Below are 23901 nucleotides of genomic sequence, written 5' to 3'. Positions count from 1 at the left end.
GTTACGAAATATTTTTTTGCTGATTTCTTGACTAACAGTAAAATAGTTTGCCCGATTAGGGGCATAACTAAAATTTCAAAGATACTAATTATGAAATTAAATTACTGCTTTTATGTGAAACATGACCTTAAAAATTAACGAAAAACTTACAATAGTATATTGAATAGTTTCCAAGAAAATTATAGCAAAGCTGAAAAAATGCACCCAAAAATGTTTTAAATGTGACGTAAACTAAATTTGTTAAACTCAAAAATAAATAAAACTTTATAAAAAAAAAAATTGATGACAAATTTTTAACAGAGTAATTTTACCGAAGTATTTATTTTACCGTAATTCATTTTTACGAAAATGTTAGCTACTAAATGGGTTAATTAATCAATCAACCCTGTCATTTTTGTAATTATACAAAAAAGTAAGCAGATGATACTTTGGAATCTCAAGTAATTAAAGTTGCACGTGAATTTGAAATATTCGTAATAGAATGTGTATTCATTTTTTACTGCTCTCGTAATTCACAAATAAACTTATGTTGAAAATATTTTTTAATTTCATAACCTCTTTAAACTTAAGCTATTCAGATTGTAAACGAATTTACTATTATTGGTTGGAATTTCTCTTTTGATTCTTCTTAATTTAAATTTATATTTATTTTTTTTAATAATAGCAAGTTTATTAAAAAAAAATTATTATAAGATTATCTTCTATTTGCACAAAAAGTTATCAAATGGTATTCCTTACGAAATTCTAATAATTAAGAACTCACCAAATTTTGAAATAGTTGACTGATTTTCATATGTCTAAAAATTAAACCTTTTGTTTAAAAGGTAATTGTTGTATAAATGTATATAATTGAAAAATGGTACTCAGTCGGTTTGTCAATACATAGAATTACTGTTTGATTTGAAGGAACTGGTGGAAAATCGAGATATTAGGAAATCAGTTGCAAACCAATCCTAGAATTGACAACGAAAGAAGACGAAGGAAAAAAGGACACTAGGGAAGTTTTGCAATACTATGTAACGGATCATACCCGGTGCTTACAAGTTACCGCGTGTTTAGACAGGTTCGAACCTGGGATGTAGCAGCTCTATATGACACTGTCCCAGCATCATTTTGCTCTTTAGCTGTTAGTGAAAAGAGGTAGTAACTGTGTCGTGATCGAAAACTGAATATAGGGAAATTTTTCGCTACAATTTCATACGTGGGTTTAGTGCTAATCAGTGTTTAGAGGAAACGACTTCTGTGGTTGAATAGTACTGTCCTCATCGTACAACAATATTTAAGTGGTACCGAGAGTCTGAAAAAAAAAATAAAAATTGGCCTGAGGACGCTCCAAGGTCAGGTTGAACATATTTGTCTGTGAATGGAGAAAATATTGTTGCTGAACGAAAAATACTAAAGACAGACAGGAGCGTGATCTACCACCAAACAGAGGTGTCCTTGGCAGTAATAGACTATCAGTTCGTGCTTTCTGCGAGATTACCGTAGAAAGCTTTGAACCCTTTCAGTGCCACATAACGATTGATTTTTTAGATGGCACATCGTTTTCATGATGTCGTGAAATCTTGAAAAAGTTTGAAAATGGAAATCTTCCAATGCAACAGTAGTTCTGACAGGTGTCGAAACTTGGCTGTATTATTATGTGTCCCAACCAAAGCTCAGAACAAAGTATAGATGTTTGAAGGTGAGGAGACCCCCTTGGCTGTTGAAAATCCAGAGCAGTGAACAAAGAATAGTGGCTGTATTTTTTAATATGAAAGGATTTTTAGAGCGAGTTGTGTTGGAAACTCAGAAGACAGTTACACGGAAATGTAACCGAGCAATGACTGTCTGAAGTTGTTGAAGCTCTCAAGAAGCTGCGTCCAAACTCGAGGATAGACTCGTGGGCTTTTCACTTTGATAATCGTCCAGCGCACTGCTCCAAGGTTTGCTCTGAATATTTGGCCAGCACTGGAATAAAACTGTTAGAGTATCCTCCCTACAGTACGATAGATTTGACCTCGATCCATGTAACTTCGTGCTATTCCTCCAGGTGAAGAAGAAAATGAAGGCATTTTACGAGCGTTGATGGCTCCCTAAGGACTTCAGATGATGAGTGTGCCCAGATCTCTGACGAAACATGGCAGGTTTTTTTTTGAAGATAGGTTTTGAAGGATGATAAAATATATGATGATAATGTATGAGGGGAAATTATTTTGAAAAATTATAAAAATTAAAGTCATATTGCTAAACTTTCCTAGTACTTTTTATATTCTACATAAGTTGCCTATTATTAAAGACAAATGCCTTTTAAAACAATTAGGCCTAATTGTACTGATTTTATATTTTGATCAATCATACTCCTTACTATATTTCGTTAAAAAATACTTAGAATATCGTGTAAAAATGTTTGAATGACAGATCTTGTTTTTAAATGAGAATAAATAATAGGTGACATATTTTTATTTAAGAATCATATTTCGTTTATTAGATTAAAACAAACAAAAGTGTTCGAAAAAATCAAACAGTTATACCTCAAATGTAAACTGTAACATCTCATAAAAATATCGTCAACATAATCTGGTTGACAAGGAAACAATCAATCGGGCAAAGTGGAAAACTTCCTTATTCCCACACCAAAACCACCAGTTTCGTGCTTGGAAAAATTGTCACTTTAAACCATTCAAAGGTAACTCGTTACCGGTGAAGCCTAAACTTAAACCACGAAATGCTCCACTTCAGTTAATCTCTTCTCCAAGTATCGCATTTTAGTAATGCAGGATGTTGGGGATGTAAAAAAATAATTTTTATATTTTCATCGCTATATACATCGTTTTAGTTGTTTAAATACATTTCTTTTTAGAACACGTCAGGAACGGATAGGTATTTACTCCACCGATCGAAAACAGTAACTGCTCCTGCATTTTGTAGAAGCAAGTGGATGAAGCAAGTGAAAACTTGGTAAAACCTTAACCAGAGTTAACACGAAATGCATAATTAATAATAAGTAAAAAATATAAGTGAGTAAAATCCGTATTAATTATTTAAGATTTAAACACATGAAAAACATTTTAGTATTTTATGAAGAAATTTAATGTAATTACAAAATAAATTAAATTTTTTAAGGCGATAATGAAATTTAATTGAGCACATATTGAGTTCTCATTGAATGCAGATACAGCAATTAAAACTTTTATTTTATATTTATTTAGTGTTATTTACAGACTCGTCAAGAATATTGTTTCTGTAAAAGAAAATGTTTTAATGGGAAATTTATTTTTTTATATGGTTCAGTTATTTATTAAAAATGGCAGTGGAAGTACTTATGAAAAAATAAGGGATTTTATCGTTAGGTGAGATGTAATAAGTTTCATGAAAAAGGATTTTTTGCCTAATTGGACAGAGGAGGATATTGTTATTTTTTAACAGTAAGCGACTACTCTTTTTAACAAAGATTACACATTCATAAATAGAAACACAAGGATAAAAACATTTTCAATTTTCTAAATATCAATCAATCGATGACTTCTATGATCTATCATCCAATTTTTTATGACTTGAAAAATCGTTTTTATTTTATAAAGGGTGCCAAAATATGATTACTTCAGATGATTGTGATTACCGCAATAAATAATTAATAATGATGTTAAACGTAAGGCGCTTCAAAGACAAAGAAACAGATTCAAACAAATCAGAACAATTTGATTTTGTTCCAAGAGAATTTGTCATCTAAAAAGGACTCAAAAATTTCGCACTATGTGTAACCGAGATACTATCGTTATCATTAAAGGGAATTCTATCCGCTTGATTAGCAATGTTACATTTACGTTTACCTAAGAAACTCAATGTAGCGGATTTTATCCGTATTAGTTGGATGGTTATAATTAATCCAATCGATATTTTTTTGAACTTCAAGTCCTTTTAAATAATTATTTTCAGAGTATTCATAAAGTATAACGGTTAATGGTTAACTTTTGAGATAAATTATAAATAAGCAATAAGAAAAGCGTGGGACCAAGGACACTTTCCTGTGGCGCTCAAGATCATTTTTACTTGAAATGAGGATCTATATTTTATTTGTGTATTTTTATCGAAATATGAAATTTCAATCATTTGTTTACGGTTTGTAGAATATGATTAACCAATTATAATTAGTTTCATTGACACCATAAACACTACATTTTTTCGACAGTAAGAAAGGTGGTGTGAAGTCTAATGCTTTAACGAAATAGCAAAACTATCGAAAATGGAATCTGTTTGTTATTTACACAATTTAAAATATTTTCTAATGATTGGGGAATAAGACCGTGCACTGACCATACATAAATCTTCCAATGAGAACTCAAGCTCAGCTTATATTTTCTTTTCTGGGTTTCAAGGCATCTGCTCTATTTATTGTCCATCACTTGTTAAGTCTACACTAAATTAACCTTTTATGAAAATTAATTGGCATTTGCATAGACGCTCAAATCGAGAGGCAAACTATCAGGTTTCCGCAATTGTTTACTTTAATTGACTCCTTTTCAACATCTTACTCCGCTGACTCTTGAACAAAAATTGACATCTGCCTTTGTAGTCTTTATGTAATTCCACAATCCCAGCAACCAGCAAGCTATTGGTCTGTATAATAACGATCAAATAGAATCACACAGAAATAATAATATGCCTGACGAGAGACCAGAACATTTGTTTACGGAAATGACGGATTGGGTAAGTATTACAAGATCTATAGATCGGGGAACGATGAAGATGCCGCTGACACAACATTCTCACCAACTATTTACTGATCAGTTACTCAACGCTGCAGGTAAATCTATGTCGTGCCGTTTGGCAATCCTAAGCACCTACCTAACGCTTGGTGGAATAAAGCGCTAAAGAGAAACTATAACCGAAGAACAACATTCTGACGCTTAGAATTTATTATGATGTTAAGGGATTGAAATTAAACATCCTGAGAATGCAAACCTTTACCTTGAACGAGTTAAGTTGAGTCTTTTAAAGAACGCTATCCAATTTTGAAATCGGTCCTTCCACAGAGTGTAGAAGAGACAGATCCTCTGCGGGCCGGTTCCCTGCATCTTCTATCGTAGGACAGTTATGCACCGCAATCATGTACACGTCACCAGATAATGTTGCCAATATTTAGGGAAAACGTTATCAGTATTTTGTCTTCGGTTTCCCGTACTATCTCCTACTGTTCAGAATTTGATATACGAAATGCACAAAGAAGGCTCGTTAAGTGCCTCGAACATTTCATATATGTTAGTTAAAAATACTATGCTGTATTTGTTGTCCATCACTGTGTTTTTCCACCCCAGGTACTTACTAAGTAGATTACAAGTAAATAAAAAATATTATTTCAATACATACTTAAGAATTTTTTAATTTTTTTTTTTGACAGTTACCATTAACAATAGCAGCAGTCTTATCAGTAACATCACTGCCAAGCATATCCTTCGCTTTATAATAATAAGTGATAAAATAAAATATGCGAAAACGAATATATTTTTTACAGTTACTTTTATTAAACTCACTTTCAAAAAACAAATAAAAACGATATGATCATAGAGAGAAGTTTCCCCTGGAATGTCTTTAAAATTCTGTATAACTTGAATTATGTCTACACTAAATTAACCTAAGAATTTAATGAAAATTACTTGGTATTTGCAAAGACGCTCGAATTGAGAGGCACATTGTTATATTTCCGAGATTAACTGTTTTGTTAGGGGTTAATCAAGAATTTTTTTTTTATTCACTGAACATCAATATTTTTTCTTCATATTTTTAAATGATTATTAAAATAAGTACACGAAATATGAGACAAACGATGAAAAAATGCGTTTTACATGATTTGAGTAAAATCTAGTCAGTTGAATGAAACATTTTTTTGCTAAAACCAACTGTAAATAATTCAGTATTTCAGTTCCCTTTTTACAGAACAGAGAAATCTTTTTGTTTATACTTGTATGTACATAAACAGTAAGAAAATATTAATTGAACCTGAACTAAAAACATATGAAATTTTTTGACGGGGACAAAAATTATGTCATCCGTCTACAAGTGAAGAAATGGAATTGAATTAAAAACGAAACTTTTGATGGAATGGTAACCAAATTCTATTATCCTTTCGGTTCCCATTAATCACTAAACCCTTACTTTTTTTATTAATTGTAAAAAAATTAAGTGTATTATAATAATAACAAAAATGTCTTTCTACCCTTTCCCTTAGGACCAGCACCCTGCTCCGATAGCACTACTCAGTCCTAGGGGTGCCATAGAGCCTCAAACCTTCCGGGCGACCATGCTGGACCCGGCTATGCCAGAACTGGGTCTTTTCTTCATTGCCTTACCTCCAAGTGGCACGCTTACAAAAGGCCTTTCCACCTGGGACTCCGATCTTTTCTTTTTACCCATCCTATGGACCCCAGGAGTCCCCGTTCACTCATCGGAATATCACCATCCCTCCTGAACGGGGCTGTCCGCCCATCCCTAATCTACCTTAAATTGCAATCATCTTCTTCCTCCGCGAATTTACGACACATTATTCTGCTATAGCGCTTACTACGACCCAATTCCGAGGGATAAATAACATAGTGCCCATTCAATTATCCGGCGTCAATCGTCCGATGACCCGCTCCACCACCAACCTGGCATAATCTCACCTTGCACATCTAAATATGGTATGCTCCACAGAATCTACCTCTTTATACGCCTGCGCATCCGGTGCAGATATTCATTATAACTAATGTGGCCGGTAAGGAACTGTGTGAGCTCAAAGCTCACCTCACCATGAGGGATCAACCTTTTAGTCCAGCTGTCCAGTCTGACACCATGCCATCTCTGCCGCCACTGGTTCAGCAAATCCTTGCGAGCAAGACCTTTGGCTTTCCTCACGGCCTCCTTCGCCAACAACTGCATTGGAGGAACAGATTCCATTACAAAAATCGCCTCTCTAGCCACAGTCCTATAAGCGCCATACACGCCTACAGCTAGTCTACGCTGCAGGCGCTCCAATTTATGCACCGCTGTACTCTGCTTCAAAACTCTAAACCATACGGGAACAGCGTATAACACCACGGACCGCGTCACCGAAACGAGCACACTTCTTTTAGATGTGCGCGGCCCACCCACCCTACTCATAAGCCGAAGGACTGCAGCCACTGTTCGCTTGGCCTTGACAAGCACCTCCTCCAGGTTCGGCCTAAGAGAGCACCTTCTGTTAACCTAAACACCTAAGTACATGGCTTGACTAACCGGCTCGATGGGCACCCCTCTCGCTATAAATCCAATAGTTGCAACTTCCGTCTACCAGCCATAACTACGACCTGAGTTTTCTTCGCAGCCAAAGAGAGCCCCCTTGCTACCAACCATCCATCGACAAGAACAATTGCGCATCATCTTTTTCAATAACCTCCCCTCGGTCTTAGCAGCCACTACCAACGACAGATCATCAGCAAAGCCGGTGACCGACACCTTATTTGGATACTACAAATTTAGCACCTCATCATACGCTACATTCCATAAAAAGGGTCCGATCACTGACCTCTGCGGTTCTCCACACTTGACTGGCACGGTCACTCTATCAGCATCCTCTCCAGCTACCAACATCCTGTTGGCGAAAAACTTTTGCACCACTTTTAACAAGTACGGCCTCACTCCTCTTTCCTCTCAAGGGCCGCTATCGCACACGGAAACGGCAGTGTTGAACGCGTTTTTCACGTCCAACATCACTAAAGGTTTTCAACGTGCGCCACGTTCCACCAGCCGCTCCATCTACCAGTCCCATTACCCGTGTAATCGTACTAGTAGTGGAGACCCCTTTCCGAGAGCCGAACTGATTCGGACTGAGGCCTTCACTCCACATCACTTCTTCTGCAAGGCGTACCACTAAACGTCTCTCAATTCGATTATCTGCTGGAGAATTCTCTCCTGGGATCTGTTGGGTGGGGAATCAAAAGATCGAGTCCCGACTACTGGCTGGAGCCCAGAAAGGACATAATCGGGCGCAGTTCCCCCTCCCTTGTAGTTGGAGGCAGGCGAGAAAATGTACAGACGGAGTTCAGCCTATGCGGGGGAGGGGAGGCATGGTTAACCCCTCCATGACGATTTGAGGCAGGCGTTCAACCGGCGAGCCGAACTGGAGGCTATTTTGAGTTTGAAGGATACTCCCCTCGACTGAGCTTTTCTTCATTCTATGTCCGACCTAAGGGAGTACAGAAAAAAAGTTATTCTAGGCTAAACTGTGACAATAAATTGGCATCATCACTTTTTCCTGATCCCTAAATTGCAATAAAAATATCTTGACCAGAACAAAATTTTAAGTAAAGTATCCTTGGACCCAAAAATATCAATGATTCTCTAAAAATCATAGTCCCCTTAAAAAAGCAACAATTTTTCTTTTCTCACCATCAATGCTTTTGACAATGGAAAAAAAATTTCCCTCTGTGATAAATATTTCTATCTGTGCAAGAAGTGAAAAAAAACTGAATTTATGAATGTGTTGTTGCCATTTCTGAATTGCTACTGGACAATCTCAAAACTCAGTTCTTAATATCAAAAGTGTTTCTGGCTATACTGCAGACAATGCAAACGAAAATTTTAGCCACCATCATTTTCTGCTACAGCTACTCAAAAACTCAAAAAAAAAAAAAAAAAATAGTAATATTGTGAAAGCCAGCTGCACAAACCCTATCCTACACAATGCAATTAAGTTTGAAACTGACATCTAGATAGATGTTGACATAAAAAATTTTGCTTTGAAACTTTATCAACATTTTTTGGTGTATGCCAAAAAAAGTGAAAAACTAATATCTTTTTTGAACTTTCTGACTTACAATGGAGTGAATTGTTAAGACCTATTCCTACAGGATGGTTGTCACTGATACCAGCAGTAAATGGAATAGTGGCAAACTCATCTGCTATAAGGAGTTACTTCATTGGTATAAGCAATGATGACTTCCCAAATTATTTTCCAACATTTTTTGAGTGAAATTCCTGACAAAAGAAACTGTGTACTCTTATAGTTGCCTTTCTTTCCTAATGTGGGATACCAGTTGGTATCCCACATCAGGAGTGATGTATCCCATTTTTGTAGTGATGTCCAGTTGGACATCACTACAAAAATGCAAGAGAAACATGATGTAAGTGTTTTTGAGTCATGAAAAACTATGTATTTGCTGAAAAAAGATTGATTAAATAATAAATTATATATAATAAATTATAATAAATAAATAATAAATAATAATAATAATAAATAATGTATATTAATAAATAATCATTTTTATTTAGCAGTCCAGATTCAAATGCTTTTTGTAGAGAGAGTATTCTCACTGGAGAGCAACAAATGAACTATGAAAAGCAGAACTCCAGTGGTTGTGAATTTTGATATGCCCTGCAAAGGAGATTTTTGAACAAATAAAAATTGATGTGGGACTTTAAAGAGATGCAAAGTTTTCATTAAAATAGATTCAAAGTCATCACAGATTAGTGTAATATACTTTTTTGTTTTATGTTGAATTCGTTTAATTAATACTCCTTAGTTTCTAATTAAAATTATTCTACTTTATTGTATGAAACCATGTATGTGTTTTGTTATATGAAAATTTTAAATATTAATATCGCTAAAAATCTTCCTTTTTTTTTCTGAAAAATCTGGCAACACTATGCTGACACTACTCAGGATTGGACATGCAAACTTAACATTAATGTATTTCTTGACCGGGAAATAAAGATTGATATGTATACTGCAATATTGAATGTACACTAGGAGATTGCGACATTAGAATTATGGTCAAATACTTACTAATCTAATACATCAGATGTGAAGAAATAGGTTTATCAAAGAAATTGCGAATAGTACTGGAAAACTGAAAAGAAAATATCAATGTTCTAATGAATTTCCTACAACAGAAATTTTTTATTCCATCTAGTCATAAGATCTAATAAAAACTTTCATTGATGCATGTAAGGGATCTTTACACACTTACAGGTGAATAAGGTGTTTATCCGTTATTGGCCTTTTACGTCTGTTGCAGTGACACTTTTAAATTTGTTGTACTTTTATTTAGTTTTAGGATTTTAATCTATTTACTAAGGAAACTGTATAAGGCTCTTTACGTCTTATGCAGTGAACCCGTGGGAAATTTTGAACAAACAATTTTACAAGCGTGTGGAAAATTAAGGTGTGTGTGTGTGTGTTGAAAAAATTTAATTTTGTTTTTATATTACTACATGTCCAAGTGATCAATGGCTCCAATAATTAAAGTGGCTAATAGCCATATTAGCTGATGCCTTATAACATAAAATAAATATAATAATAATAAAAATTTATTGGTTTATAAATATAATAATATACTACACATTTTTATAGTCATTATATAATCACATATTTATAGTCATTTTTATATAATCATTATGTGAGAATCAGCTTAAAGTCCCACAAATAAACAAATTATATATTTATGGATATCTAAAAAGTAAACCATTGAAACCAAGCTCACTTTACAAAGTGAGCTTGGCTTCTCCCATTTTTAACCAGTCCATTCTATTATATACTTCCTTATACCCTTTATATCTTCTTTATATAATTATATCCTCATATCCTCTTTATAGCCTCAAAAGTGATTTGCACTATGTCAACTTGCCATCACATCTTTTGACCTCCTACCTTTCTCTTTCCATAATAAGGAACCCATAGCTTATCTTGTTTGTTTCATCTCCCATCATTACATCTTACTATGTGTGTCTTTATTATCTTCACTGTAGTCCTCATTTTTATCTTTTGTTTGATCACCAAATTTCTAATATAACCTGTTTTTGTTACAGCCGTCATACTTCTTTCCATGCTCTTTTCGTTTTTTAACTTATCAATAATCTTCTCAGCGAGACTCAAGGATTCACATCCATTTATTAAGCGTGGCATTGTGCAACATTCTAATTTTCCCCCTTCTTGTTTAATAGAACTGTTTATTAAATATTTCGTTAACCAATATTTTTCCAAGCTTCAGCCACTCTTTTCTCTACTTCCTTTTCAGGTCTATGTTTAAATACCATTACTTGTCCTAAATGTATAGTATTGTTTACATAATTCAGTAATTTTGCAGTCAATCTAACTTCTTTCTTTACTCTATTTGTTATTAATACACTTTTTGTTACATTAATCTTTAATGAGCATTGTCTGCTGGATGATTTTCTCTTTCTAATTCATTTATCATTTTTTCTAGCATTCTGCACAAAAAACACCAAATCATCAGTGGATTTTAAATGTGTCATTTTTTAATAATTAATACTTACTTCATAATTGATATATTTCCATATTAATTTCTAAAAAAATTCTTTAAGCACACTATCATATATAATACTTATCTTGCTCTCTCATCATACTCTCTTTAAGCCTACTTTTACTCATCTGTAATTTCTACAGTATGACCCATTTTGCACATAACTATTCTTAATTTACTATTTAAATAAATATTTTTTGTAACTAATATAGTTTCTATCTATACCTTGATCCTCTAAGTTATCTCTAAAAATGTAGGCTGCACTGAAGCAAAGGTTTTTTAAAATCAATAAAATACACAATAAACGTTCTGCATTCAACTGCTTTTTCAATAACCTGATGAACCGACTGGTTATTTCTATAATTTCCATTAATTTTTCTGAAATAATCTTTCATAAATACTCTACTCACTGTTGATATATAATGATCTATAATTTGCAATGTTCTGCATATCACCTTTCTTAAATAACAATATTATATCTGCCACTGCCAAGAAACAGGTATTTACCGGAATCCATAATATTATTAAACAAGTCTTTCCATAAATCCTTAATTACTGGAAATGAGAACTTAAAAATCTTATAACTGATTTCATTTCTACCTGGAAATTTTTATATTTTACGCATGGCCATTTTTCAAACTCAATCGCTTATATCTCTATTGAAATATCCTAGATCTCTATTTTATATTATTTTTCTCACATCCCAAAAAAGAAGACTTCTATTTAAAAAACTGGGTCACTACATCCATCAAATCACTTCTTCTTGTTTCTTTCACCGTGCTTGTCTTCAAGTCCAGTTAACCACAATGCTTTAGTAGCTAAAAGCTTTTGAATAGAATTAAAGTTTTTTTGACTAACATTAAAAATAACTTAATTAAAAATGGATAAAAAGAAAACTCATCTTTTTTTGAGGAATTAAGTTCTCTACAAAATATAACACTTGAACTTTTAAACTGAATCATGTTGATTGCTAATTTTTTTTAACTATTAAATGTGGGGTGCAATATGGTATTTCTCTAAAGTTAGACATTCTTCATCACCAGAATAAAAATATAACTATTTCTTTCTTGTAGTATAAGCAATATTACCAACAGCTTCCTAGTTCCTTTTAATAATACTTGAATAAAATACGAAATATCAATAGGAAGAGTATCTACTCTTGCTGCATTGAAGCTGTACTGCAGTATCAGTACAAGCGAAGAAGATTTCTTTTTTCCAGCATCAAAATTAACATGATTAAAAGTCATATGATATATTTATTTAAATGATTAAAGTCATGATTAAATTTTATCACTCATTCAGAACTTTTTGCATTTGCTTTATTATCCTTGTGTTCACTAATGAATTAATTGTATAATTTAAACAATAATAAATTGTTTGTCCTACAGATGGTGGATCATAGATGTTCCAAAACGTATTCCATGACTTGTTTCAAATTGGATATGATTCGTCTCGTCGAAAGACTTGGCCACGTACCCGATTATCAACTATTACCAAGTGTTTCACTTGTTCATGCGAATGAATTTGGAATTAAGGAATTACCGGTTTCATTACTCAGTTCTCTCGCAAAAGGAAATGTCTCGAACGATTTGGACGAATTTTTATCGGGCCGTATCAATAATTATCTTCATTCTTTCACCTTATCTGTGAAACTACTAGATCAGAATACTGTCAGTAAAGCTAAAGAAATTAGTGAAGAAATACTGGATGGTTTTTCTAAAGATGTACAGAAGGGTGAGTATTATTTTCGTTAAGAGTTAATGTAAGTAAAAATAGTAAGAGATAGTAAGTTTATTTATAAAATGTGGTCATGGCCCAATTAATCTCTTACAAAATAAGTCTGCACAGGGTTTTATAAACAATACAGCGTTTAACTTTGGAAAAAGATAAAACACAATGCACCTACAGAAAAAATTATCAGCCGTTACAACCTAATCAAAAAAGAATCACAATATCAAAAATAAATATCAAAATACAACATTCGAATGTATAAACTTTGTCTACAAACATAATAATATTTCAGAATCATATTTTTAATCGTGATTTTTCTATTACGGCATTTTTGACTTTTTAACTTGTACCGGTAAGTTAAAATTAGTAAGTGCATGGTGCTAATATTGTACTATTTGTACGACCCAATTTATTTTTAGAAAATACTTGGTGAAAGTAAATATATAAATTACAAATTAATTAATACAATTAGATATAATATTAAACAAAAATATTGTTTATTTCATTACAATTGTAACAACTTTAATTCAGCATTCTTAGTACCTATACTGAAGCATCGAGTGATTTGCAGTTTGGTATAATCTATCTTTAAATTACGTGTATTACATAACACTAGAACTACATGTAAGCTTCATGTTCAGCTTTTCATATATTACATTTTTTGTCTTGTCTTTTTTGCGGTTAATGATAGATGGGGATATGAAATGGAAATTTTGTTTCGTAGAAAAAATATCGTGCTTGACCGGGGTTCAAACCTGAAACGTTTGAAATGCACTGTTATAGGGGTATACTCTGGCTATGAAAGAAGGAATCTAAATTTTAAATTTCAGTGTTATGTTTTTCCAACTGTTAGAAATGATCCTAAGGGATGAAAGGGAATTTAGTGAGGCTGGGTTTGCCCGAGTTATTCAAATTGCATCAAATCTGGGCTAAACTCTTTTAAAATAATAAACATAAAAATTGGTAAATAAGAAGAAATAAGAAGAAACATAGAAATTGGTAAATAATAAAGATTGTTTTTTTGATTAGCTTTTGAGAAACTCATTAATTAAGCGTATTATGTACTTGGAGACGAATATGTTACCTTCGAGAGTGAACCTCGCTAAAATTTTCGAAAAAATATTTCCGATAGAAGAATTTCGATTTACTTCAATCCCTGTTCCTCAAAAATATTGTGTAGTACTGTAACAATAAACAAAAATGGGAGCACGCATCTTCTTTACTGAATTTATTTTTGTTAGCAAATAAATGCAATAAAGAAACACTATATTTTGTCAAGAGTGGCTCATTTCCCAAAGTATTTTAACTTGAAAGAAAACTCTAATTTCAGCTAAGGTTATGATAAATTAACTCATCTTACTATTTTCATGAAAAAAAGTTTAACAATTACTGCATGATATCCAGATAAGAAGGCCAACAAGCAGTCAGAAATTGAAGCTTACTAGTTAGAATTTAAAATTACTTGGTAACATAAAGACGAAATTCAATTTTACATATAGAATAAATTATTTATAAAAAATATCAGTAATTCTTTAATTTTAATTTACTATTGAATGTAATGAACATTATTTAAATTTATTTGAATATGAAGTATTTCAATCGACTCTTTTCCCGATCCCGGAGTTACTTTATTTAATGGGAACAGAATAATGTGAGATAAATTTTTACTTTGAACTGAATTATTCTGAGGTTATTAACTGTACCCTGTTTCCCTAAAAATAGAATACGGTAAACAGTTGAACTTGAACCTCCATGTAATAAAACTGTATGTCCGGGCTAAATAAACTGTAATGGAGAGATCTGCTTTAGTGGGAATGACAATTTTTTTGTATTCTTGATTCTGCAATGTTATATAGGATGAATTAATCGTTAAATTGAAATACTGGATTAAAAATCCATAGAATTACACTAAAAAAATGATGTAATTTTATAAAATAATTTAATGATCATTACTGACTTTGTAGGCAATTAATGCAACTAATGTAGGCAATTGGCAGTTAAAAATTTATTTATTTATTAAAAATTAAATTTAGTGAAAAATATTAATGTTAAAGTAATAATCTACAAAAAACTTTGAAATTAATAAAAGCAAAAGAAAAACAACATTAAAAGATAAATATGAGTATACAAGACTCTACTCATAAAATATTATTTTGAGGGAAGATCGGTGTGGTGTAGTGCTGAAGATCAGCTAGAAGTGGAGATGAAGGCACGAGTTCCATAGGGCTCGGTTCTCGGGCCTATTTTGTGGAACGTTGCGTGTGATGGTATTCTTAGATTGCGTTGCCCAGAGAAAGTATACTCCACTGGTTTTGCTGAAGATTTATCTTTGTGATAACTGCGAAAACATAACAGGAGATAATGACCAAGGGGAATATTGCTATTCAAATGGTGTAAGATTAAGGGAGAGAGATCTTCACGTTGCAGTTGAGAAGACTCAAGTGATCGTAATGACGGGGAAGCGTAAATTGCGTCCAATTAAGCTAGCAGTAGAGGGGGTTGAGATTGTGCCAGTGCCTAGGGCCAAGTATATCGGAGTCTGGCTAGACGGTAGAAGATCTTTTCAGACTCATGCAGTCGAGGCCGTGCACAAGGGCAGGAGTACTGTTCCTGCGGTGTCCAGGTTGATGTGCAGGATCGGCGCCCCGAGCGTGGCCAAAAAAAATAGTATTGGCTTCGGTGGCGAGGTCTGTTGTTCTTTATGGCTTTACCGGCCTGGAAGAGAGCGCTGAATAAGCAGGTAACAAGGATTAAGTTGTTATGTATGCAGAGACCGCTTGCCGTTGGTGCTCCCAGGGACTATAGGATGGTCTCGACTGAAGCAGCATTAGTTATTGCAGCAATGCCACCGCTGGATCTTGTTGCGGATGAGTTGGTGAAGAGATCGGAGGGAGTGAGTAGAAGTCAGGCCAAGAGGGAAATGCTGGAGAAGTGGCAGCAGAGATGGATTAGGGTACAGGTGGGAAGGTGGACAAGCGATTAATTCCACGGATATAGCCGTGACTGTCAAGAAAGCATGGTGAGCTTAACTATGAATTGACACAATTATTGTCTGGTCATGGTTGTTATTATAAGTTCCTTAGTGATACGAAAAGGAAGAGGTGGGAGGAGTGCTCCTAATATGGACAGATTAATACAGTGGAACACAATGTTTTCCATTGTGTGAGGTGGGATGGAGTAAGGAGGGAGGTTCTTGGTACTATTGGCAGAATAACGCCGAGAACGTTATCGAGACCATGTTACACGGACCTAGGAATTGGGATTTGGTCAATAAAATGGTTGTTTGTATAGAGGAAGAAGGCGCAGGAGCAATGGGATGAGGAAAATGAAACTTAGTAGGGCTTTAATATTGTGGCAGGGTTGGGTGTAGATTTATAAAGACCATAGACCCGGCGGTAGAGCTCCTTGTGGGCACTGTCATTAGAGACGTGGGAAATTAGAGAAAGGATCTATTCCCTGCGGATCAAGTGGTACGCTGGGAACGACATAGCCGTGCCCAGTACGGTCACCTGAAAAGTTAGAGGCTTAAAGGCATCCCCCCCCCCCCCCGAAGACTGTATCGTGCCTATCGACGGGTCCAGTCTTGGGAGGTTGGGTTTTTTTTTTTAAAAAAGTGTTATATTTCATCCAGTGTGAAGAACCCTGGAAATGAATCCATCGGATGTCAATAATGTGTTCAAAACTATAGGTAATACATTTCCTATTCAAATAGGTATCTCTAGATACCTTTTTACAAAACCTCTCCAACGTTAAAAAATATATATATAAAATTTATTAATTCTTTTTAAAACTTTGGTCACCAACATTTTACGTTGAATTTTAAAGAGTACAATTTATAGCGATGATAATACAATGACAATTAACAACAAAAGTTTGTTATTTTTCGGTCAGTAAAGAAGCCTGTTCAATTCTTGTAGGAGTAGTAGTAGTTCATTGCAAATTATCTACATCGACTGATAAACATTCAAATCATCACATAAAACGGTATCTTTGCTAATTCTGCAAATAATATGATAACATTTGTAAATAAAAAGAGCAATAAACCAACTTGAAACTGAGGTATCTTAACTAGATAAATCTTAGATACAGAGTGACAATACTCTTATAAACCACAAACTGCCTGCTATTGATTTCTTCTTTTTTTATAAAAAAACTGGAAAAATCTAATGAAATTGTCCAAGAAGCTAAAGGTATTCAATTTATAGAGCACAATAACATGACCAGCTATACTGAAAGGCTTAGCCAAGTTAGTTTGAACTGCAACAACCTATACTTTCCGTAAAAACTCATAAATAATATAGCTCAGGTGTTCAAAAAATTTGTATTTCATATAAATAACAAACTTTTTAACAACCATCCTTTGGCTGTATTATACGAAAATTGTGCTACCTATTCCAGACCAGCCGGAATTAGGTACCACGAATTAAGAAGAAAATACGAAATTGCTATTCCAGATACATTCGCAATTTCTACGAGAGAAATACCGCCATGGCTCTTGCCAGCGGTAAATATGAGGTTGGATCTCTCTCAGGAAGAAATAAAAAAGAAGCCAGCAGTGATCATCCAACAGGAAGTTTTAGCAACCGTCGGTAACTATGAAGAACATATTAAAATTTATACTGACGGTTCTAAAACCGCACATGGTTTTGGATGCTCCATATATGTAAATGGAGAAGCCCACTTTTGGGCTTCCAAACTGCCAGATATGGCCAGTGTCTACACGGCAGAACTTACTGCCATACAGCAAGTGAGTCTCTGAAAATCACTGTGTGTGGGCCAGTGGCTGAGAAGCAATAATAATAATAATAAAAAAAGTTTCAATAAGATAACTGGGTATAAAATTATTAATATATATATTTTTTTTAAATCCTAATATAACAGAAATAATTGTGACATAGTAAAGTTAAAAGTTATATATATTAAATGCATAATTTAGACAATTATTTAATCAAAATTACAGAAGTTGCATAAGTGAGTAAAGATACAGTTTCCTCAGTTTATCTAAAAATTTAGTAAAAAAATCATTTGTTGTTGTTTAAACTTTTTCTTAATACTCGTAAAATTATGTAAAACAGAATAAGCTTTAATTAGATAGATATCTGTCATATTCTTTTGTAGCAGTTACTTAAAAAATTGTAATAGCTCTAATTCTTGCACTTTCTTTTATTAACCAGACTATAATCATTCTTAGGAACAGTAGGGCAATTGAGGAGTATATATGTTCTTTTTATTTTGGAGAGCATATAAAAGGATTTTTTTTTCAATGATGTGCAGAGCTCAGTACTGAATTTCTTTGCTCTTTGACCATATACATTATAGTACTTTGAACAGTATTTGAATCTTAGAATTTTGATTGCATGATTAAATGTTGTTTATTGTGTAAATGAGGACAGAATAACTTGAAGAATGATTTATTTTACTTGTACAGTAAGCTGTGCCTTGGAGAAACATAATTTTATTTCTCTATTTTTGTATTACAATTTTTCATTTAAAGCTTTCCTTATATCTTATTTTGAGGTCTCAATTACATTATAAAGTAACAGAATGAAAGTACAGTATGCAAATAGTGTTGTACAAATGAAACATTTTTGTTTACCTAATTTGGTAATTACATTTGAACAATTATTAAAATTTCAATATGCACAGAAAGAATTTTCAAGGAGAATTTCACAACATATAAGATTTGTTTTTTTGAGGCAGTTACAATAGCAAATAAAACCTTCAATATATGAATAAATGTATCTGTATGTAGTATTGTTTCTTATTGATAATTTTGAAAACTTACTTTATGACTATTCACAGCTACTCTCTACTTTGATGTACACAAAAGAACATAAGTAAATATGTATTTTTCTTAGCATCATTTTTAACATGAGAATTCCATTAAACAAGTAATTAGGAAATGTATGAACAGTAATTGCCTTTTCCATTTTATGGAGTGTCATAAACTATATTTATTTACTTCTTTTAGATTTGTGTTCAGTTAATCAGTAAAACTTTCATCAAGCTGAGATTCTTAAATTATTGTTCACTTACATTAAATGAATGTGGTTAGAGAGTTTTGTATCCATTTTCTGTTTTCAGGAGAAAGTTCCTAACAAATTCCCAAATTGACTTTATCATATGTACAATAGTTCTTTACTAAGTTTCAGAATCTGACCTTGGCAATGTACAAGATTTAAAATTGCATGTCATCAATTGGTATGGATGTACAAGTATAAATATTACTGTGTAAAATTTTCAATATCTGAGGAACAGTATTTGTGAAAGTATTGTTTATTTATTGCTTGTTTATACTAACTTTTTAAGACTATTCATTACTACTCTTTATATTGATGTATTCTAAAACACAGGAAGTTAGTAAAAATGAGAAGGCATATGCAACTGGACTTAAGAGAACTAATCAACATAATTCTAGATACTGCATAAATGTTTAAAATTTTATTGAAATATACTAAATCAGAGAATTTGTCAAAAATGTCAAATACTTGTAACCCAAAAAATGATGAGGGAAAAAAATTTTCAATTTTATATTTTTGTTAATTATACTTTTCTGTAAAAAAAAGAAATACATTTTTATGCATTTTTTATTATTACTATAATCACAGAACCTTTTCAGCTGTTTATCTAACTATTTTTTTTTATATAATAAATAAGATTTATTTACATGAATTAACTGCAATATATATTTCATATATGAATAACTAAAATTGCTTGAACCATTTACAATTCACTGCATGGAAACAACTAGGTAGCTTAACTTGGCTATCTTGTGACCCGTGACAGAAGATCCAGTAACTTTAGTGAGAAGGAAATCACTTCTGTCAACATTCATTAGTATAATTATATTTTTTCACAACACCCATGCTGCAAATAGAATCCTATTAATTATATTTTCATTGTAGTATTTATTCATGAAGTAACTCCACACTGTCACCTAACTACAACTAAAGTAATCTATGTTTTGTATAAGAGATGAATTTTGCAATGTGGAAGAAATTGTAACCTGACCAAGAATCAAACCCAGAACCTCCTGGATGAAAGACAGAGATACACTAGAATTTTGCCAAGTACAGTGACAAACACAGAGGTCAGCCCAGTAGAGTGCAGTATACAATTTATATACAGTACATTCTCAGTAATCTGAGGTAACTTAAACCTTGGTCACCTTAGTTAAAAGAAAAAAAATAAGTTAAATATACAAGTACACATCCTTTACAACTGAATTAATAATTACACTACTTAATTCTCTGGATGTAGAAGAATATTTATATTACTCTAACAGGCTTATAAAATACATAAAAGTAACTCTTAAACAGTACACAATTTTAATTATACAGAATATAAAATTATTTACTTTTACAATAGACCAGAATATACATAAATTTGTATTGCATGGTGTATTTTTAATAATTCACAAATTGTTTTTTAACCAAAGTTTGATCTAAATTATTTCACATTACTGAGACTGTGCTATACTTGTGATGTATAAATTTAAAAGGTTTTGTAATTCTGCCCAAGAATTGCAAAACCTGTACTTTCAAGAAGGTACAAACCTACACTAAATAAATTGTTCCCTTAATTTAATTTACTTTGAAAGATACCCTAGTTTCTGTAAATATTTTTTATTTACTAAGGTTTCAGGATTTCATCCCCCATTCTAATACATTGGAATGATTTAATACATTTTAATTAGGCAGGATAACCTTTTCCAGAAAGTTGTACTTACTCTCATAATTTTCAGTATTGCTTGAGAAGGAAACTACTTCTTTAGAGGAATTGGCTATAATTATAAAACGCCACCACTATTACTCAAACCTGGCACAACATAAGTGAATGTCAAGCATGTGCCATTTTACTTATGCAGAATGCATATGTTGCTCTCACTGTTTGGGAAAATGAGTAAGTAAAGGAGATATTTAGTATGCATTTCTGGTAAATATGTGCATGTTATGCAGCCAGTGTAAAGCATCGTAGCAAAAATAATCTGGCATTTATGCTTTAGGTAAGCTCATCCTTCCCTATCACTCAGCATTTTACACTAAAATACATGAGTAGTACACAATAGAATGTATGCCCAGTTAAATAATATTGATTTGAAAAATTCAAAAGACTTTTTATTCTTCATTATTTTCATGATATATTCCATCTCTCATTCATGTATTTTATTAAAATTTAGTTTTCATTACATTTAGCTTGCTTACATGGAATCATTTAAACCAGAAATAAAAAGTTGCTAGATTAAAAAATAAGAAAATTGACAAATAAATTATTTAATGCGTTACCTACCCTCACTGATTTAACTAGATTTCCTTCTGGTGCTGTAATTTTGATGGTATTCCTCTCCTATTAATCCATTCCTAATTTGAGGTATTATAAGTGGCATTTATGTTATTTTGGAAATTAGTAATTTTTGAAGTTATATTTGACTTTTAAACTGCCATCAAAATCTTTTTATACTTTATTTTGCAATCTTCACATCTCTTCATGCCTTGGTTTTTGAAGTGTTTGATTATACAATTGCAAGTTTTCAAAAGCATAAATTTTAACTAGTTCATTGGTTGTTGTGTATAGTATTCCAAATTCTTCATACACCTAGTGCAACTTTCTCGCTTCGGGGCATACTGAAGCGGTTGATGCTGGTAAAGTGGATCACCAGGAAAGGATGGGTGGGTTTAATTAAAACATGTCAATGGAATGATGACTGTAGAGAGTATCAGTGAGCCTTATTATTAAACCATCACTGATCTGGCTTAACTATCTCTTCATTCATGGCAAGGATAGTACTAACCTTTCCGACACAGTTTAATTTATATAATTATCAAACAGCAACAAATTAAAGAGGTGAGCACTTATAACCAGAAAGTCTTCTGCATTTTCCAGTTTGTTAAATATGAAACTATAGTTATAGTTAACAAGCATTCTATAAAAAGTATAATTGTGCTCCTCCAAGTGGCAATAAAATTTTTCAGTGGCATAATCAGTTTGAAGTAACCGGATGTCTATGTAAAGGAAAGATTACAGGATGGCTGATGATTCTGAAGACAATATTGATTGTGTCAGGAGGACATTTCTGTGTAGTCCTAAAATATCTTTTAGGAAGGCCTGCTGCAAATTAACAGTGCTGGTGATAATAGTGTAGAATGTTTTAAGGAGACACATACAAATGCATTCATACCATTTACAGCTGTTACAGGGTTTAAAACCTACCAATTAGGCTATGCTTACCAATTTCAGAATTGAAATGTTGCAATATGAAGATCATATTTTTCTTCATGCATTGTTCAGAAGTTGGACTTTTTTGAACATATTGTGTTTAGTGATGAAAAAAAACTTAGTGTTAAAGTTAACCCAGGTAAGTCCATATATGGAGGTCAGAAAATCCCTCAGACTCTTACAAGAAAAAGGGACTCACCAAAATAACAATTAATCCAACATAACAAATGAAATTGACATCCTCATTGGAACTCAATTTTATTTTACCTAGGAAATTTATTCAAAACTTTAAATATCCTGTTCTCCAAGAAACGAAATAAGAATATATTCTCAGTTGGTGTGGACTGTATATCCATAGGTCACTGGTACAAAGCCAGCTGGGAGGACCAAAAAAATGTGTAAATAACTATGCCTTATTGCACCTTTCTTTAATTACTCTGAACCTTTACGACGCTGGATCATTTATATCTCTAAATAAATTCATTGTTAGTTTGTTCAATATATGCTTATTTAGGATATAGATTATCACATATTTATATAGATTATAACAGTAATACTCGTATATCATAAAAATCAGCTGGTGAACTCATCAACTAGAATAACAATTTATATGCTTTTATGAAGTAAGTAAAAGAGACAGTTAGTTTACCATCAATAAGGAGGAAACAAAACAAAACTGAACATAAAAGGATCTACGCCTCTTCAACCTACTGATCTACCGAGATTGAAGCACAGGAATGAAACAGCTGTCACTTCCATTACTCCAAACACACTGTTTAAAAAATGGGAAAAACTTTCCTATTGGTTGAATATATATTACTGCATGATGAAAGGTGCTCAAATTGAACATTTGTTAAAAATTATGTTAAACTATTTATTTATATATGTATAGTTTTTAAATCAACTAGTACATTTTGCACTGCATAGTGAACAGTTTTTTTAGACTACATATTACAGCACTTGATAGTTTATAAAAAACTTTTTAATACAAAAACAAAATATTGAGAAATCTGTGAAGGGGCCCCCAATTACAATTTTTCTTATATATAATTTTTGGAGACATATTTTTAAAGTTAATGTTTTATATTTTTGTTTAAAGGTCGAAAAAAAGGATATGGTGGTGCAATGTGGGCAGCAGGTACAATTGCAGCAATAGGAATTGCATCATTGGCTGCAATGGCTGGAAAAGCTATGATGACTTCTATGCTGGCACTGATGTTAGCTGCTGCAGGTGCATTAAGAGGTGGATGGGGTAGTGGAATAGGCTCAGGGGACAAATGTGCTCCTCACTATATAACTGCAAATGGGCGCAACATGGATATACAAGAATTAATGCAGAAACCAGCAGATATATCTGGTGCAGTGTATAGAACTGTTTATGAAAGAGAGCCATAAGTAAGACTGTACTTAACTAAGTAAAAATAATTTAATATTTTTATATATTTATTTTATCGTGAATATTTATTAAAAATCCAAAGAATTATCTTAACCAAATGAGAAGAAACATCTTCTCTGCAACTTTTATCAACAAACAGATAAAAACTTAGGGCCTTTTGATGCAAGGGTTCAATCTATTGACATACATAGTGCCTACAATAGTTTCTCAGTACTTAGTTCATTAACAGATGATTCATCCACAATTTAACAACTAATCCATGAATGATCATCTGTAAATTTAAAAAAAATCATATATTTC

At 32.7% G+C, this 23901-nt stretch overlaps 1 protein-coding gene across 1 annotated transcript; it reads left to right on the top strand.

The window, feature by feature from the left end:
- The first annotated feature begins 4728 nt into the window (after positions 1 to 4728).
- LOC142317812 (uncharacterized) lies at positions 4729 to 23600 on the top strand. Its single transcript, XM_075354362.1, has 4 exons — positions 4729 to 4786; positions 7044 to 7093; positions 12647 to 12992; positions 23305 to 23600. The coding sequence occupies exons 1-4, from the start codon at positions 4729 to 4731 to the stop codon at positions 23598 to 23600; spliced, it is 750 nt and encodes a 249-aa protein (XP_075210477.1).
- The last annotated feature ends 301 nt before the right edge of the window (positions 23601 to 23901 follow it).

Source organism: Lycorma delicatula, chromosome 1, assembly GCF_047948215.1.
Source record: "Lycorma delicatula isolate Av1 chromosome 1, ASM4794821v1, whole genome shotgun sequence".
NCBI lineage: Eukaryota > Metazoa > Arthropoda > Insecta > Hemiptera > Fulgoridae > Lycorma > Lycorma delicatula.
The sequence above is the reverse complement of the archived record's forward strand: the minus strand, read 5'-3'. Positions and strand labels throughout refer to the sequence as shown.